Source organism: Elgaria multicarinata, chromosome 14 (genome assembly GCF_023053635.1).
Source record: "Elgaria multicarinata webbii isolate HBS135686 ecotype San Diego chromosome 14, rElgMul1.1.pri, whole genome shotgun sequence".
Classification (NCBI taxonomy): domain Eukaryota; kingdom Metazoa; phylum Chordata; class Lepidosauria; order Squamata; family Anguidae; genus Elgaria; species Elgaria multicarinata.
The window spans coordinates 10,930,487-10,947,814 of record NC_086184.1 but is presented as its reverse complement, the minus strand read 5'-3'; the positions used below and the strand labels follow the sequence as shown (position 1 = coordinate 10,947,814).

Genomic DNA, 17,328 nt, shown 5'->3' with positions numbered 1-17,328 from the left:
GGTTCTATATAAATATACATACTTTCAGAGGTGCAAATTGGGGTTTATACCTTCAGCGGAAGACATAAAGCAGAAAGATTTGCGTTGATGCGCTACTAAGGGATAATTGCAGGTACTATGGTTCATATGTATGTTCTGGGTCCTGAAGTTGAATATTAGTATTACTCTATGAAGCTGCAAGAAATATTTGAACTTCTTTTATACCAACACCAAATCTTTAGGTGGCAGGCCTGCAGCACAGAAATGGCCATATTAATAGATACTGGCATGTGTATTGAAGGGCCCTTGTCCCGTCCCCCCAAGCCCCCAAACTCTGTTGATATAGTACCATGATACTTGGTGGTATAAAATGTACTATTTTTTTACCCTGGATGGTACATTGAGCATTGGTTGACCATATAAATATTTTTGACAGTTGTTTTTACTGTTACACCATCAGGCTACTAACTGTTGATTATATAACACCAGATTCTAAGATATTACTACAGTTTCATGTAAAATGTTGCATTGAAATATATGGCAATTATCCCAGTAAACAATATATGGAGATATGAGTCTGTCTGCGTTTAAGATTTGTTATTTAAAGTAAATATTTCCCTTGAGGTTAGGTGTAATGTAGAAAGAAATTAACACTAAAGGAAATCTTGTGTGAATGTACGATGCTTATGTTTGAGCTCAAGGGGCTGTTGCCACACATAATATATAAGGAAAAGCTGTGTGAATGGCTTACAAAACCGGTGTTTATGCTCCTTAACTTAACTCAGGCGTAGATTGCTGGGCTGTGGACTCTCCATGGGTGAAAGTACACTTCTGGGTAATGTTTAAAGACCTAGCCTCTGAATGATGATGCAGAAAATATTTGACTCTAATCCAGCTAGACTTAATTGTGACTAAAGGCCACGCTAGATGTGATGGGACAGCCATGTGTATCTTATTAATGTGCCCATCCTGTGTTCACATATAAAGCAAATGTATCTCTTTTTACATGAAATACAATGAGTGAGGACAAGGGGAGCGAAATCCTCCAGCCTTTTCCAGCCTGCCCTCACTGACTATTTATTTATTTATTTATTTATTTATTTATTGTATTACATTTATATCTCTCCTTTTTTTCCTCCAAGGAACCCAAGGCTGCATACATAATCCTCCTCCTCTCTATTTTATCCTCACAACAGCAACCCTGTGAGGTGTGCTGGGTTGAGAGTCTGTGACTGGCCCCAAATCACCCAACGAGCTTCCATGGCTGAGTGGGGACTAGCCCACTGGCTCACACTTTGCATGTAACGGCAACCCATAGGTTGTTAGGGCTTGCCCGCTCACCACTCCTGCTCTGCATGTGGTTTAGAAAGCAACCCAGGAACGTCGCAATGTTAACCCAACAACAAACCATAGGTTAAAACTCCTGATATTTCCCCCCTCATCAACCCAGGATTCGGGGTGATAACTGAATACTTGAGCTACAGGCCTCTGGTTTTATTTCTACCTGTTTCACAACAACTGCTTTGTCTGGATCAAAATATCACAAACAGCTTAATGTTGCTTATGGTTGGGGAAAGAAGAGGATTTGTTGAGTTATATTCCTCATATTTCAACAACGTTTTTAAGTCCTCCAAACAAGGATTGACTTGGATCCCCAGCCAAAAAGAAGCAAATCTCCAGGAGCGGTGAGTTCTTGACTCAACCCTCAAATAACTCTTGGGCCCTTGGTTTGGCCCTATGGAATTCTGTCTTCATTGGAGGACAAGGTTGCCAAATGTTATACATACTAGCTTGATTTCCTGTGTGTTGTTAGCGCTCTCCCTTTATTTACTCTTGTTTCTTTCAGTGACACCAAAAGAACCTTGTCATACATTGTTAATAAGACTAGATATTCCAGTTTTGTTAAAGAGGTAATCTAGCTGTGCTTGATCATTTAGAGTTTGCTTCTAGCTGTGCTTGATCATTTAGAGTTTGCTTCCTAGTTTGGGAGCACTTGGGCATATTTGAATTACATATGGAATGTTCCTGTATCCATTTAAAATAGGACACTTCCAGTACAGGTACACCCTGTCGTTTGCACCTTGGTACATGTTTCAGATTTGAGAGATTTGATGTGAAGTTAACCAGAATATGGGGAAACTTGGCAGTTCAACAATGCACACCATTATTTAGAAAAGTCAACATCCATTGACAGAACATCAAAATAGAACAGCTGAAGCCTTCATATCCTAGTTTGGTGATTGGAGCCTCTGCTTTATGCACATTTCTTAAGTTCTCTCTCCCCCCCCCCTTGTAATAAGTACCATTTCCATGTACTCAAACTTTTAGCCATCCAGATGTTTTGAACATCCCTCCGGGCCAGTTCAAATAAACTAGTTTTGCATTTATGTTTGTTAAATTTCATAAACAAGAATGAGGGAGAAACTTTTCCTGGTGTTGAGACGGAGAGTAAACAACCATCGTCCAGTCTAATGGCCCTTCCAGCAAAGTTAGGTGTGCTTGGAGGCATGTATACCATGCTAAATGACATTCAATTGATCATATTTCATACTTTGTTTTCAAACACAATCACTCTCAATATGGTCTGAGTTAAAATAAGCATTGCCACGTTCAACTTTAGATGTAAGAATGTGCTGGGAAATTGTCTTTTTTTGCCAGCAAACATAGAACTGATGGTGGCTTTTGGGCACAATCCTACTTGCCCTTCATGCATGGAGCAGCATGCAAAGCTACATTGGGGCCAGTGTGGCTTTCCTAATTCTCTCCTCCACTAGGCTGTCTCCAGGCAATTGCTGAATGTTCTTAGGAAAGGCTACACTGACCCATTGGTGTGGAGGAACCCCATACTGTATCCTGGAAGTGGGTCTGTGCACTGCTCTTGGAGAGTACAGTGGGCAGGATGGCACCTTTGTATGCAGTGTGTGTGAGTCTACATCTTTTAAACATGTGTGACAAGACATAGTATTGTAAAAGCATTACTAACACTAACATGTATTCACTAAAATCTATGAAGAATGTACACATCTCCGATGAAGAGTTTGTACACTGCATACAATTGGGAGGCGAATTATATAGCCTAGTGATAATGGTTCATCTGTGAGTTTTGAGAAGCTGTCTTTCAGTCGATGAACTTCTCCCTGAAGTAATCTTGTTACTCGGGTTCTACTGTGGAATAAATGCTTTGAGGATTGGAAACCACCTTTCTAAAATAGGAAAGGTACAAGATCAGAAGATATGGCTTGCTGCCTTGACATGCATTCCCGGGCTGAAATAAATTTAATGTGTAGCAATTAGAACATTACCGTATTTCTTCGATTTTAAGACGCCATCAATTCTAAGACGCACCCCATTTTTAGAGATGTTTATTTGGGAAAAAAGGGCATCTTAGAATCAAAGAAATACTTCCCTCACCGCCCAGCCAACCTCCTCCCCCCTCTCGGCGCTTTCTTCTAATGGTCGTGTCCTTTTCTTTTTTTCCCTCTGTGAGAGAAGAAACTGCCGTTTGCGCGGGAAGAAGGGGGGGCGTTGAAACAAAGAGTAAACTTAACTCTCCAGTCCCGCTCTTTACTTGTCTGTGCACCAGGGGACGACGACACGCGAGTAAGTCCCATGGAAATCGATGGGACTTACAAATAAATTTGACTAACAAAAAACCAGGTGCTTACCCAACCAGCTCCTCCTCGCTCGCATGGCTCGAGGCTGCTGCAGGAGCTTCCTCTTTTCCTCTTACCGTATTGCTTCGATTCTAAGACGCCATCGATTCTAAGACGCAGTCCATTTTTAGAGCTGTTTATTTAGGGAGAAAAGTGCGTCTTAGAATCGAAGAAATACGGTAATTAATTTGGAAACCGTGAACCTGCAAGCTTTAATCCACAGTGAATAATACAATAAGAATTGCTTCCTTCTGCTATTGTTAATTGACACATTTGAAAAGCATAGTTAAACCCAAATAGCTAGAAATCCTTTAGGGCTGCTGTGCAAGAATTCTTGAGTATACATAGGCAATAAGAAAACTTTAAAGAAAGGGGGGGAAATCAATTGTATGGGCAAAGCCGTAATGTTTTTAGATACCTGGGATTTTTTTTCATCTCGGTACGCAAATGGTTCAATTGCCACAGGATGGACTTGAGTCTCATTCCTCCAAACAGATTTAAGTAAGGCCCTCTTTGGGAATAATCTGGTCTCTAGATGAGTTTTTAAGAGTACAATCTTACAAGCGCCCCAATACTTGTAAGCCCCTGAACTTGCAAAGTGGGAGGAGAAGCGGAGCGTGTTCAGAGGAGGGCAACCAGGATGATCAGGGGTCTGGAAACAAAGCCCTTTGAAGAGAGACTGAAAGAACTGGGCATGTTTAGCCTGGAGAAGAGAAGATTGAGGGGAGATATGATAGCACTCTTCAAATACCTAAAAGGTTGTCACACACAGCAGGGCCAGGATCTCTTCTCGATCCTCTCAGAGTGCAGGACACGGAATAACGGGCTCAATTTACAGGAAGCCAGATTCCAGCTGTCCATCAGGAAAAACTTCCTGATTGTTAGAGCAGTACGACAATGGAACCAGTTACCTAGGGAGGTTGTGGGCTCTCCCACACTAGAGGCATTCAAGAGGCAGCTGGACAACCATCTGTCAGCATTGCTTTAGGGTGGATTCCGGCATTGAGCAGGGGGTTGGACTCGATGGCCTTATAGGCCCCTTCCAACTCTACTATTCTACGATTCTATCCATTTTCTCTAGATGGGCTTTTTCACCTGTCTAGCTAGGGCAAGGCAGAAGGGAGGGAAAGAGGCTGGAGAGGCCTCAGGATATCCTGGCCTTTCCTCTCCAGTTCCTTCCCCTCCCTGCCCACTGGAATGCAGCCGGCATGGTTCTCTCCATCCTGGCTGTGAGAGGGCGGGAAATGCAGATTTTTGGCTCCGAGGTCAGAGCACTGTTTCTGACCTCTGTCTAGGGCCCTTAGGATTCCTCTCTAAAAGCTTTAGGCATTTGACTATTTGACTACAGCCTTCATCACACATGGGAAAGAACAAATTCCTGTCCCACCCACCCCACTGGTGTTCACAGCAAGTGCTATAATTATGTAAGTAGGGAGACATGTATCTCGAAACACATGATAAATGCACCTCTAGTCATCTTGGCCAATTGTGACGCTTGTGTGTTTAGTTTACCTCATTTCCCCTAATCGGCTGTTAGTATTAACTTTTAATGTCAACACTGTCCGATCTTGATATAGTGGGTCTGTAAAGATAGGTGGGCGGTGTACAGCTGCAAAGCCTGCCCTTTAGGGTCTTCGTTGAATTCAGACCATTTCTGTTTTTGACATCGCTAGACAAAAATGCATTGCTTTTTGATAGGAGATGCCCTAGAAATCCCTACTTACACTATTTATATACAGCACAAGTTTAATGACTGTACAGTTGTTCTTGTGATACTTGAGAAAACTATTTATATCAGCGACTAGTGCTAGTTCTGTATCCAGAAGGAAGGATAGAAAACAAAAGAGGTCAGCCCATCTTCACAACCTACCTGTAAGATGGTCAGAGAGGGCAGCTTGGTGAAGGCTTTAATTGAGTGGGTATTTGAACTCTGGAGGGGCTAGCATGAACATTCAGTGTAGCCAGGGTTTAAAGTATAGCACTGGACTACCCAAAAATGTCACATGTTACCATTGCCAACCCAAGTTAGAACTCTGCTACTACAAAATATTGCTGCAAAAGTCCTGATAGGAGCTGAGAGGGTTGTGTGTGTTCTGTGTGTGTGTGTGTGTGGGGGGGGGAATTGCCAATGCGGATTGTTGAACTGTTTTTAGGCACAACTCAGAGTGCTGATTTGACCCTTTAAAGCCTAGATCAGCGGTCCTTAAACTTTTTGGGTCAGTGGGGATATTTGGAATATTACTGTTGACACACTAATACATTTTAACAACCCAAAGAACAGTGCATGATATGCTGAAAGCTTTTCATTTTGAAACTGTCAACTTGGCTAATATTGTATTTGCAGTTAGAATCCATTCATTGTTACTGTTGAGTTTATGACGTAGAAAATTTCCCATGGGAAAAAAAATTCAGCACTGGGAAGTTTTACAAGGAAAAATTTTCACCCCACAGATGCAAAATTAGAGGGCTCCTAAGTTGCCAGCGAGATACTGAATTAGACAAAGGAATACTTGGGAGCACCATTAATAAAAACAATAGTTTTGTAATTGTCCTCGTTTTGGCAGAGTTCCCACTCTTTATAATCTCCATTATGCACATATCATGGCAAGATTTAAAATAAATTTTATTTGTATTTTTGTCAATGCCAAATTTTTTGGAAATCTCTGCATATCTTTTCAGTTACAACTGAGTGGAAAAGATGTCGGAAAACTGGTTTTTTGAACAGTCGGATATGCAACCTGTGTGTCTTTGAAAATGAGCTCAAGAAAAACATTGCTAAAGGATTTTGTAGACGTTCCACAAATATAACTACATTTAACTGAAGGGAAGTCACCTTTTCCATAAAGGGGTGGAGTTAGGTAGCCATTAGTTCTTGCTTAAGGAAGGAGAAATAGACACTTGTTCTTAAGAAAGAGAGAGTAAAGTCTAGTAAGAAGCTGAGAATTCTCTTGGGGATAGACAACCAATGCAACATTGGCTAAATATTTGCATACTGTATCCTGCGACGACAACTTCACAAGCTTCCGCCCCATTAAAACAGTCCTTTTAAAAATATATATTATTGAGACTGCTGTGGATATTATAGAGATTGTTGTGGATGACTCTCATGCTTATTACTCTCACCCACCCCAGTAATATTTAACTCTAATGAACAAGTGCAGGCCAGGTGTGCAATTCTTTACACTCACGTACATGCATTTTCTTGTCTCCTATGGCTACCAGACTAGTGGTTAAATACAGGTCTGGCCCAAACAGATGTCGCACGGGCACAACACCCAGGGTAGCTACTGCTCCTTCAGTCTTTCCTTCACACCCATAGTGGGGAAAGTTCCTGCAGTCATGCACCAGGCGTAAAAACTGACACTCCCTTATTTACCTTGGTTACTTTTCAGCCTACTGTTTATACCATACAAGAGTATTTCTGTATCTCCATCATTAATAGTATAATTACTTGTAACTCAGCCAGGTTTTGACTTGCTGTAGGAAATGGGACATACAGAATGGTTGGTGTTTTTGTGATTGTTCAAACTGAAGCTGAAGTCCTAAGGGTGGATACTTGGAAGTAAATGCTGTTGAACCATGGATTCCCAAATGTAAATGATGGGGCAATTTCAGGGAAGGATCTGCTAATGAAAGGACTGTGGGGCCTATTTGTGGTCTCTGAACTTGGCTGGGGGAAAATAACAGATGAAAACCACCCAGCAGAAGGGGTTGCAGCGGGGGCAGAACCTGCTGGTGGGAAAAGTATTAAAACAGCCACTCGTGCCTACTGATTCTCCTGTGTAAATGCTTCACCATGAAAAAAAAGGCTGTTTGGGGGGGCTCCCTGTTTGCCTTATAACTTCTAAATAGGATAGAGCTGAAATGTATCCTTCCCAGATGTAGGCTGCAGCGTACACCTCTGTTGGGGTAAGGTCCCATTGAACTCAGATGGAATTACTGAACAAACATGCGTAGGATCGCAGTATTGGAGATTTACTGTCCTTAAACTGGCAAGCTATGTCTGTTTTTGTCTTGTTATTGCATTGGGCTAACGCATTGTCCTTCTTTTTCAGTCTTCACGAAGAGATCAATGACTTCTACAAATATATGTCTCCCAGACCTGAAGAAAAAACAATGCGAATGGAGGTGGTGAATAGGATAGAAAACGTTATAAAGGAACTCTGGCCTAATGCAGATGTAAGGTTAACAAACTCTTCTGCTTGGTGATTGTGGGTAGTGGTTTCTTCTTGAACAACTACTGTCTATAGAGCTTTAAATGTATATTCAGCATTAACTAAAAGCACAAAATCCTCAATTCTACCAACTGGAAAACAAAACCTTAGAATGAAATTATGCAGCTGAGTCATAATTGTGTACATTTCCATTTTTTAAAGTGCATAGTTTGTGTTTCACTGTAAGTGCAGTTTACCCGCTCAACCAGTATATTGGGGGCAACGAAGGCAAAGATATTAGCAGCTGCTTGGGAAGAATTAATACCACTGGTGAGCTGATGTTTCGTAGCAAAGCCCCATCCAATTATTCAGTAAGACTGATGCCCTGTGTTGTTGTATTCTTGGGAGGTGCAGGCCTACGCCTGTCCCGTATACCCTTCAGGTACCATTTGTACGTAACAGTCCTCGAGAGGGAAGATAAGGGAAGTAAAGGGAAGAGTGGGAAATCCTCCCAAAATAATATTAAAGCAAACATGTTGCTGAATTTTGGCAGTGGTGAATTTTGGAATTAGATTCTGTGACTGAAATGTTTTGCAAAAGGGCAGCATACAAACCACGTAAGCAAAATTAGTGACCGAATAGCAGTTCCATTATTTAAGCTCAAGTCACTTCATGCTCTGAAATCTGTTTGAAAAAGTCAGCTAATTGCTTAGTGGCTAATGAACAAAACCTCTTAACCAGCAAGAAGAACATCTGCACAAACCCATTAGCCTCGTCACCCTCTCCTTTCCAATTCAGACTTTTTCTACTAAAGAGAGCCAGTCGTACTTGCTGTATACATCTGGATTTGAAAATGAAAACATTGCTGCCTTATATTACATAGAAAGGTTTCCTGCTGCTGCTGCACACTTTATAGAAAGATGCTGGAAAAAAGAAACAAACTTTTTTATGGGAAGAGGAACTCTTTTGAAAAAGAGGAGTTTGTATACATTTAGTGGGCTCAGGAAAATGATAACACAAAATTGATGGTGTTAAGTGAACATTTCTTAAACTATGACTTTATTTATAGAAGCCAGCAATTGTGTCATTTGCTCTATTGCTCCAGGGAATGTGCTTAGACGGAAACATTCCTAGTAAATGAGAACTGTTCTTGGCATCAGCCAGACTCCACCATAAGAGTGGCTAAGAGAGGCTTTAATTATCCTAGAGTTGGGACAGCACAGCTGACGAGAAAAAGAAGCGTGTTAGGTTGGTTTTAAAAAGGAAAGTAAACTTTGTTAAAATGAACCAACAGCAAGCACACAGTTACAGTTAGCATGAACTCTGGATGACATCCATTTTCTTTTATAGAAGTCTAATGGCTACCTACCAACATGATTATTAACTTGGTGGGGTGAGCTATGGGGTACACACTCTGAAAACTTTTCTTTGGCGGCGTTCTTCCCTATCACAGGGATTCCTCCATGCCCACCATAGGGTCAGGGATGAAGCAGACTCAGACCAGTGGCACAATTAGACTTTGCTGGGATTTGTGATACATGGCTTTAATTCTAATGTGCAGAGATTAGGAAGCCCTCTGCTAACATCAGGTACAGGTCTAGTCTTATAAGTGATATTTTTTATATAGCTGGTTTCATTGATGGTGAGTTTAAACTAGGGATTCTGTAGCTGAGCAAGGCCAGGTCTCCCAGATCAAACATCCTGGTGTTTGGATCACATCAGCGACACACTGTATGTTGCATAATTTATTTATTTATTTATTTATTTAAGGATTTTTATGCCGCCATTCAGCCAAAAAAGGCTCTCATGGTGGCTTACAAAAGTATTTCTTGACAGTCCCTGCCCACAGGCTTACAATCTAAAAGACATGACACAAAAGGAAAGGGGATTGGGAGGGAGGAGGAGGAGGGGGGAAAGGAAAGCAAATTCAGGCACTACAATCTTAGTTGGAAAGTTCAGCAGTTACAGGTGACAGCAGGAGGGAGGGGGCTCTTAGCTGGAGCTGGACCCAGGCACGGTGGAGAGGTGCCTGGCTGCTGCTTCCTCCCTCACTGGTGGCCTCTCCAGAGACAGTTGGTGGCAGGAGGGAGGGGGCTCTCAGCTGGAGCTGGACCCAGGCACGGTGGAGAGGTGCCTGGCTGCTGCTTCCTCCCTCACTGGTGGCCTCTGCAGAGACAGTTGGTGGCAGGAGGGAGGGGGCTCTCAGCTGGAGCTGGACCCAGGCACGGTGGAGTGGTGCCTGGCTGCTGCTTCCTCCCTCACTGGTGGCCTCTCCAGAGACAGTTGGTGGCAGGAGGGAGGGGGCTCTCAGCTGGAGCTGGACCCAGGCACGGTGGAGTGGTGCCTGGCTGCTGCTTCCTCCCTCACTGGTGGCCTCTGCAGAGACAGTTGGTGCCAATAAAGAGTATGTGAAAACTCCAGTATTATAAAACTTCCTAGGGGGAAGAGATTGACCTCTCAAAATTGATAGGAGAGGCCATTGGTCAGTAGTAAAGCATATGTTTTACATGAAGGAAGTCTCTGGCACCTCCAGTAACAAGGATCAGGTAGCAGGTGATGGAGAAGATCTCTGCATGTGACCCTAGAGAGCAGTTAATCAGAATAAACCATTCTGAACTAAGTGAACTTCCTCTTTCCTAAGGATCTCAGGTAGCAAGACAGAGAGAGGCTCTGGGAATCGGTGGCTAGTCAGAATAGGTAGTGTAAGGTTAGTGGTCCACTTGTCTGATCCAGTAGAAGGACGTTTCATATGTTAAATTGGCAAATACTTGCTCTGTATTAAAAGCAGATAAATTAGAGCAAGGGTAGTTCTCTAGGTGTTTTTGTCATCAACTCCTAGAAGCCCCTGTTTGCATGGCCAGTGGTCAGGAATACTGAGGGTTGAAGGCCAATACATCTGGAGAACTGCTTTCTGCCCGCTCCTGCTATAGAGAATTAGAAGTTCTTTGAGTCAACATACTTTGAAATTTCCAGAGAGGAGGGGCGGGTGGCAGGTGGGGACAGCACATATGAATGGTCATCTGGGACTTTAGAACCATTGGGTTGAAAAGATCCTGAAGGTCACTTCAGGTTGTGTTACCTTTGCTGTGTGTTGTTCTGGCCTTGCCCAAGAAGAACATCCTGTTAATTAGATTGTGTGACTTCGAAAAACTGTTATTACTATGATAGTTTGTGCTAGAGAAGCTTTCATACCATGTGTGTGTGAGAGAGTAGTGACTGCACCATTTCTCCTTTCCATAAGGAGCCTAGATACTAAATTAATGCCTTGTTAGCTCAAGTTTTTCAAAGAATGATGCTAAATTACAAGATGTATTGTTGAAATTCAGATTTAGCTTAAAAATAGGCGGTAACAGATACATCATAGAAATATAGGCCTGGTTCGCTTTATTTAGGATGCTGCAGTGGTGCAGCTAGTGCTAGACCATGGGCCCAAAATCCGGGGCCCTGAATCCCAAGCCGTTCCCCGACAACTGACCATCCAGAGAGTGGCAGGTGAGGAGTGCAACAGAACAGCAGAAGCAGAAGTCCATTTTATTCCTGTAATCATGGTGAACCTATGATTCAAGTGAGGTTAAAGTGCAAAACGACACATGTTCAGAGTATATATTTTTTTAAAAATCAGCACTGGCAAACAATTTAACATGTCAGAAAGGTCTAAGCAGCTGTAAAACATGGAATGGCAGTTGTGGGGTCAGCAGGGGGCAAGTAGAGGAAAGTTAGTTGTGTGTTTCACAACTGAAGTCATACAAGACCTTCTAAAAGCGCCCCCCTAAAAAGACCCTTCTATCCAGGGTCTAAAATCACTTCGCTGCACCGCTGCAGTGGTGTTAGACAGCAAAGATGCACCCACAATTTGACACACTGAAGAGTTCAAACCCGTGTTCTCTATATTATATTCTGGTTAGGTTTTTCCGAAGTCTACCAGTTGAGGGCAGCAACAGTCAATGTTACTACTTATTCCATTTGTTTTTAGTGAAGGATTTTTAACCTGCATGTGTGTGTGTTTTTCAGGTGCAGATATTTGGAAGTTTTAAGACTGGTTTATATTTACCTACAAGGTTAGTATTTATTTATTTATTTATTTATTTATTTATTTATTATGTTCATATCCACAGAGTTCAAGTTAGCATACATGGTTCTTACCCGCCCCCATTTTTCCTTACAAGCACTTGCTGTTTAAAATGAAGATCTATCTTTTTACTGCTTATCTTTAACTTGTGATATTGAGGTTGCATAGTGGCCATTTTGATGTTACTGATGTTATTTGTGTAACTTCATGGAAAAGCAAATGTTCTAACCTTGCTTTATGCATTTATGTATTAGCATTTATTCTACCGTTAAAGAGACAAATGATTCTTAACATTTTAATCATGGTCTTTACGTTGACCTGCCCATGCCCCTGAACATTTTATGTCCTATCAGTCCATGGTAGCGTTTAGGGTGATGTAATATGTCTCCTGTCCACTCCACTTAAGAACCTAAGAAGTGCCCTGATGCTGGATCAGACCAAGGGTCCATCTAGTCCTTCACTCTGTTCACACAGTGGCCAACAAGCCATCGGCCAGGGACCAACAAAGCAGGACATGGTGCAACAGCACCTTCCTGCCCATGTTCCCCAGCATCTGCTGCACACAGGCTTACTGCCTTAGGCCTTTGCTAGACCAGGCTATATCCTGGGGTGATACCTGGGATCGTCCCTCTGCGTCCAGATGACGCACAGGGGATCCTGGGATCAGGCAGGGATCAACCCTCCCTGGCCCCGGGATATAGTCTACCCCTTCAAGCCTGCTTTTTCCAGTGGTCTCGGAGACCGCGAGCGTGTGGCCCGTTTTCGTGGCTTTTCCTGGCTCCGCGCGATTACTCGCACCGAGCCGGGAGCCACGCACGGGGCTCAGGGTGGGGGGAGTGGGAAAATCAATTTAATGTTTTTTTTTAAAAAAAGTACCTCTCCTTTAAAAGTTAAAAAAAATGGCGGGCACGACGGCTCTCTTCTTGAGTTGCCTCGCCTTACATGTCAATGAGGGTGGGATCTCGTGTTATTGACAACACGAGATCCTGGGATATCCTGTAGGTCTAGCAAAGGCCTCAGCTACTGGAGGTAGCACACAACCATCAGGGCTAGCCTTCTCCTCCAGGATCCCGCAGCTGAGGCAGATTTCCTATTAATGTAGGATCTGGGAGATGTGCATTTGAGGGTTGGGGAAAGCACTTGAAGAATGTGAAGCTATAGAGGTGGTGATCTGTCAAGGATTTAAGTTTGCATGTTAGGAAGTGGCACTGGATCAATATTTCCTTAACTCAGTGGCCAGGAAAATGCACTCCCAGCTGTTGTTGCGTTCACAATGGACCGTGAACTTCAGAAATAGGTGGCATTGAAGAAGGGGTCTAGGTCTCAGTTCTAGAAAGCTTGGTATCAAATCAAATCATTATTATATCCTGCACCTCAGCCAAAAAGGCTCCCAGAGCAGCTAACAATTGATCAGTAAAGAAGACCGTAAAGAAGACATGACACACAAGGAAAAGGGGATGGGGAGGGAAGAGGGAGAAATTAAATCATGATTCTGCGATACCAAAATATCCCCTCCTCATTTTGAACGTACTTTCTAGAGAGAGAATTGCCTCTTAATTTGCCATCTTTTCATTTCAGTGATATTGATTTAGTCGTGTTTGGAAAATGGGAGACGTTGCCTCTGTGGACCCTGGAAGAGGCTCTCAGAAAGCACAACGTGGCAGATAAAGAGTCAGTAAAGGTTTTAGACAAAGCAACTGTGAGTTATTTTTCCTTTTTCTCTTTGCTTAACTAAAACTTGTATTCTGCAAAAGATACTCTAAAGCAACTTCTTGTTATGCAACTGCCCTTGGTCTATGCATGTGGCAAGTCAAATCAGTAAGCTGTTGGGTGCCGTTGCTTTCTGAATTCTTTTTGAGTGGGTCCCCCCTCATGCAAATGAGCTGGGAGCCCAAATGTTGGGGAGGAGAGAAGGGTAGGAATGGACTGATATAGACATGCCTATTCCTGTAGAAAAATACTAGAGTCAGAATAACCCCCCCACCCAACCAGTCCCTGGCCATGGATGGAGCATGTGCCCTTCCATCTGGCAGCAGGAAATATTCCAAGCAGGAGATGGTAGAAAACACATGCTTGCCCTAACCAAGGAAGAGGAAGTTAACTGGCTGGCTGATGGGCCCCAGTGTAAGGAGTAGGAAATCCCTCCAGTGTTTGCATTGCACAGAGCAATGAAGATTGAGCCCTTCCTCTCGAGCAGTGGGAGCGTGGGGAACACAAACTGTGGAATCTTATAGTGGCAGATATCATTCATACTAGTTGAATGTCAAGATCAGTACCTACTGATCAGTATCTTTGTGGCACCCTAAAGGCTAGTAAATTCATTCTGGCATAAGCTTTTGTGAAGCGTTAACCCTAAATTGAAACATACATACACACACACACACACACACACACACACATGCTGGGGGATGATGTAAACTGTATTGTCAGAGGGAATTGAAATACGAAAAGTACAGACAGTGATTATCTTAACGGGTGCCATTTACAAAACGTTAAGTGATAACGCAGACACCATTGCAATGGTGAGCCATTAACATATGTAGTGCGATATACAAACACAATTTGCACTTACTCAAACCACAGATGGAAATTGTTATGGTTGAAGCATCACCCTTCAAAAGGAAATCTCCCTTGCTTTATTAGTAGTTTTGGGGACCAGGATCCATTGAACTGCACAACAGGTCATGCTTGTTTAAGAGAGCTTCATGCTTATGTTTCTCAAATAGTTGTGCATACCATGCTGCACAGCAGAAGGGAGTATCAGAAACTATTCCACGATTCACACGATCACCGTAGCCATGGTGGGTTGTGATGCGTGCCAGTGGCCATTTTGAATATCCAAGCTGTGGTGGGCGGGCGCCATGGCTTACCACGTCATCTAAACCAGGCTAGGATGGGTTGTTGTTGGCGTGGTTAGGGTCATGATAAGCCATGGCTTGGTTTGGATGTCATGATAAGCCATGGCGACTGACCGCTGCAGCTTGATTATTCAAAATGGCCACTGGCATGCACCTCAACCCGCCATGGCTTAAATAAGACACAGTGGGCTGCAGTGATCATTTGAACTGGGGTGAGATGGGGGATTGATGGTGGTCTCCTGTCAGGCTGCAATCCTATAGTCACTTATTTGGGAGTAAGTCTCACTTAACACTGTGGAACTTCTGAGAAAACATGCAAAGGAGTGTTCTGTTGAAGTAGCTCTTCGGATCCTGCTCTTAGTACACAGTTATCTTGTCCAGCTAAGCTGGATCCTTTGATTCAGAGAAGTATTTCAAATTCTTGATGGACTTCAGTGCTATGGATTGAATTACTGCTCTGGTTGTTATATTTTCACAATTTCTTAACATGCGGATTGAACTCCTGAGGGCAGCACATTCTTTCAGAAGTAACACAAGAAGTGTCTCTGACGTGAATTGCTTGTTCTTCTATGACCTCCTCTTTTCATTAATGGCCCTTATATGATGAGTAGTTTTATTCTATGGCCTTCTGTCTCCCCCTGCTGTCTGTTCACGACTAAAAGCAACTGCTTTGTGTTTGGAGTGCTGTCGTATCTGTCAGTTGTTGTATAAAGCACCTCTTGTGCACAACAGAAGGCTGAATTCTGTGAAGATTGTTTTGTTTAATTTTAAGCGTGTGCTGCACTGGTCTAGGATTAAGCCTACAGCTGAAAAAGCTCTCTTGAGAACAATGTTGTGTTTTGCTCTTTCCACAGGTACCGATCATTAAACTGACTGATTTCTCCACTGATGTAAAAGTTGATATCAGCTTTAACGTACAGAACGGGGTAAAAGCTGCTCATCTCATCAAAGATTTTATCAAGGTTAGGTGATACTTACATGTAAAGTCTTTTGTCTTACGTGGCCATGGAAGCTCACTGGGTGCCTCTGGGCCAGTCACAGACTCTCAGCCCAACCTACCTCACAGGGTTGTTGTTAGGATAAAAATGGAGAGGAGGAGGATTATGTTTGCTGCCTTGAGTTCCTTAACAAGGAAGAAAGGCGGGATATAAAAGCAATAAATTACCAACCTGCCCAGTCACTGAGGTCATCCGAGGGCCTGCTCCTGGTGGTTCCACCTAGATCCATCCTCCGATTGGAATCCACCAGGGGAAGAGCCTTCAGCGTGGTGGAGCCCCTCCTGTGGAATTCCCTGCCTCTGGAGGTCAGGCAGGCTCCGACCTTGTACTCCTTTCGGCGCCTCCTGAAAACATCTTTATTCCTTTCTTTAACATGCAGCCTCGGATTTCTGATTTTTGCTTCTTTTTAAATTTTGTTTTAACTGTTTTATTATGTTTTTATTTTCATTTTACCTTGTACACCGCTCCGAAATTTTTCAATGGGGAGTGGTATATAAATATTCTAAATAATAAATAAATAAATAAATAAATAAATAAATAAAATATTTATTTCTTACCCGCCTCTCCCTTCGGATCGAGGCGGGGAACAACATTAGAACAGGAATCAATACATCTTAAAAATTCTTGATTTTACATTGATCTGGATAGGCCTGCCGGAAACGGCTAGTCTTTAAAGCTGCCTTAAAATATACTTTGAATGTTTCAATGAATGCAGTTAAGTTAAACCTTTTGTTAGATTAGATTTTTCTCTGCTCTTGGTAGTTATATTCTGCTATCCATTTGCTATGTGGTTTAATAGCGGCGGCCAAAATTTCCCCTGTCTTTCCTGTAACCTAAGGCCTGTTATCTGCTAACAGAAAATTGACATAAACACCAAGTGACCTTCAAGCTGCGGAAAATAAATACTTCGTGTCAGCAGTAGTTATCATGTTATTTCTAGCAATGTGACAGAGCTGTGCTTTTTATGTGCAAAGTAGTATTGAGTGGAGGTTTGATCCTCATTTCCTTTTTTCTCCTGCAGAAATATCCTGTATTGCCATATCTAGTTTTAGTACTGAAACAGTTCTTATTGCAGAGGGACCTCAATGAAGTATTTACAGGTGGAATTGGATCATACAGTCTTTTTTTAATGGCTGTCAGCTTCCTCCAGGTAAGTTGAGTGAAATTATTTCCTGATGGTTCATGAATGACCTTTCTCTTTTAAGTGTGATATTAATTATTGTGTGCAATGAAATAGGTTGCAAACTGAACTAAAAATCAGTCAGATTAAAAAATAATAATGAGCCATTGGCTATAATAATAAAATTATAACTACACAAATCATATAAAATACAACTTAGATTGTAAGCCAATTAGTCTTGCAGTTAAATTTCCTGGGTAGAACCACCACTGTTTTTAAAATAACTATTTGAAATATTTATTTATTTATAACATTTATATCCTGCCCTATATCAATAAGATTTCAGGGCGGCGTACAGATAAAAGCATACAGTATAAAAACAGTAAATATACACAACGAAAAACAATGGTAGAATGGTATTTTGAGTGCCTGTTGGCATTGTATCACAATCTTCTTTAAAGTTACAATTTGCCTTGAATTATTTCTATGCCAGTTCT

General features: G+C 42.3%; 1 protein-coding gene across 1 annotated transcript in view; it reads left to right on the top strand.

Annotated features, from left to right (window-relative positions):
* The window catches only part of TENT4B (terminal nucleotidyltransferase 4B), a 45,654-nt gene that overhangs the window by 16,828 nt on the left and 11,498 nt on the right, over nt 1-17,328 (top strand). The window contains exons 4-8 of the mRNA XM_063141110.1: nt 7,688-7,811; nt 11,798-11,844; nt 13,434-13,554; nt 15,568-15,675; nt 16,733-16,861. Coding sequence (XP_062997180.1) covers nt 7,688-7,811; nt 11,798-11,844; nt 13,434-13,554; nt 15,568-15,675; nt 16,733-16,861 — 529 coding nt within the window. The remainder of the gene's footprint in view (nt 1-7,687; nt 7,812-11,797; nt 11,845-13,433; nt 13,555-15,567; nt 15,676-16,732; nt 16,862-17,328) is intronic.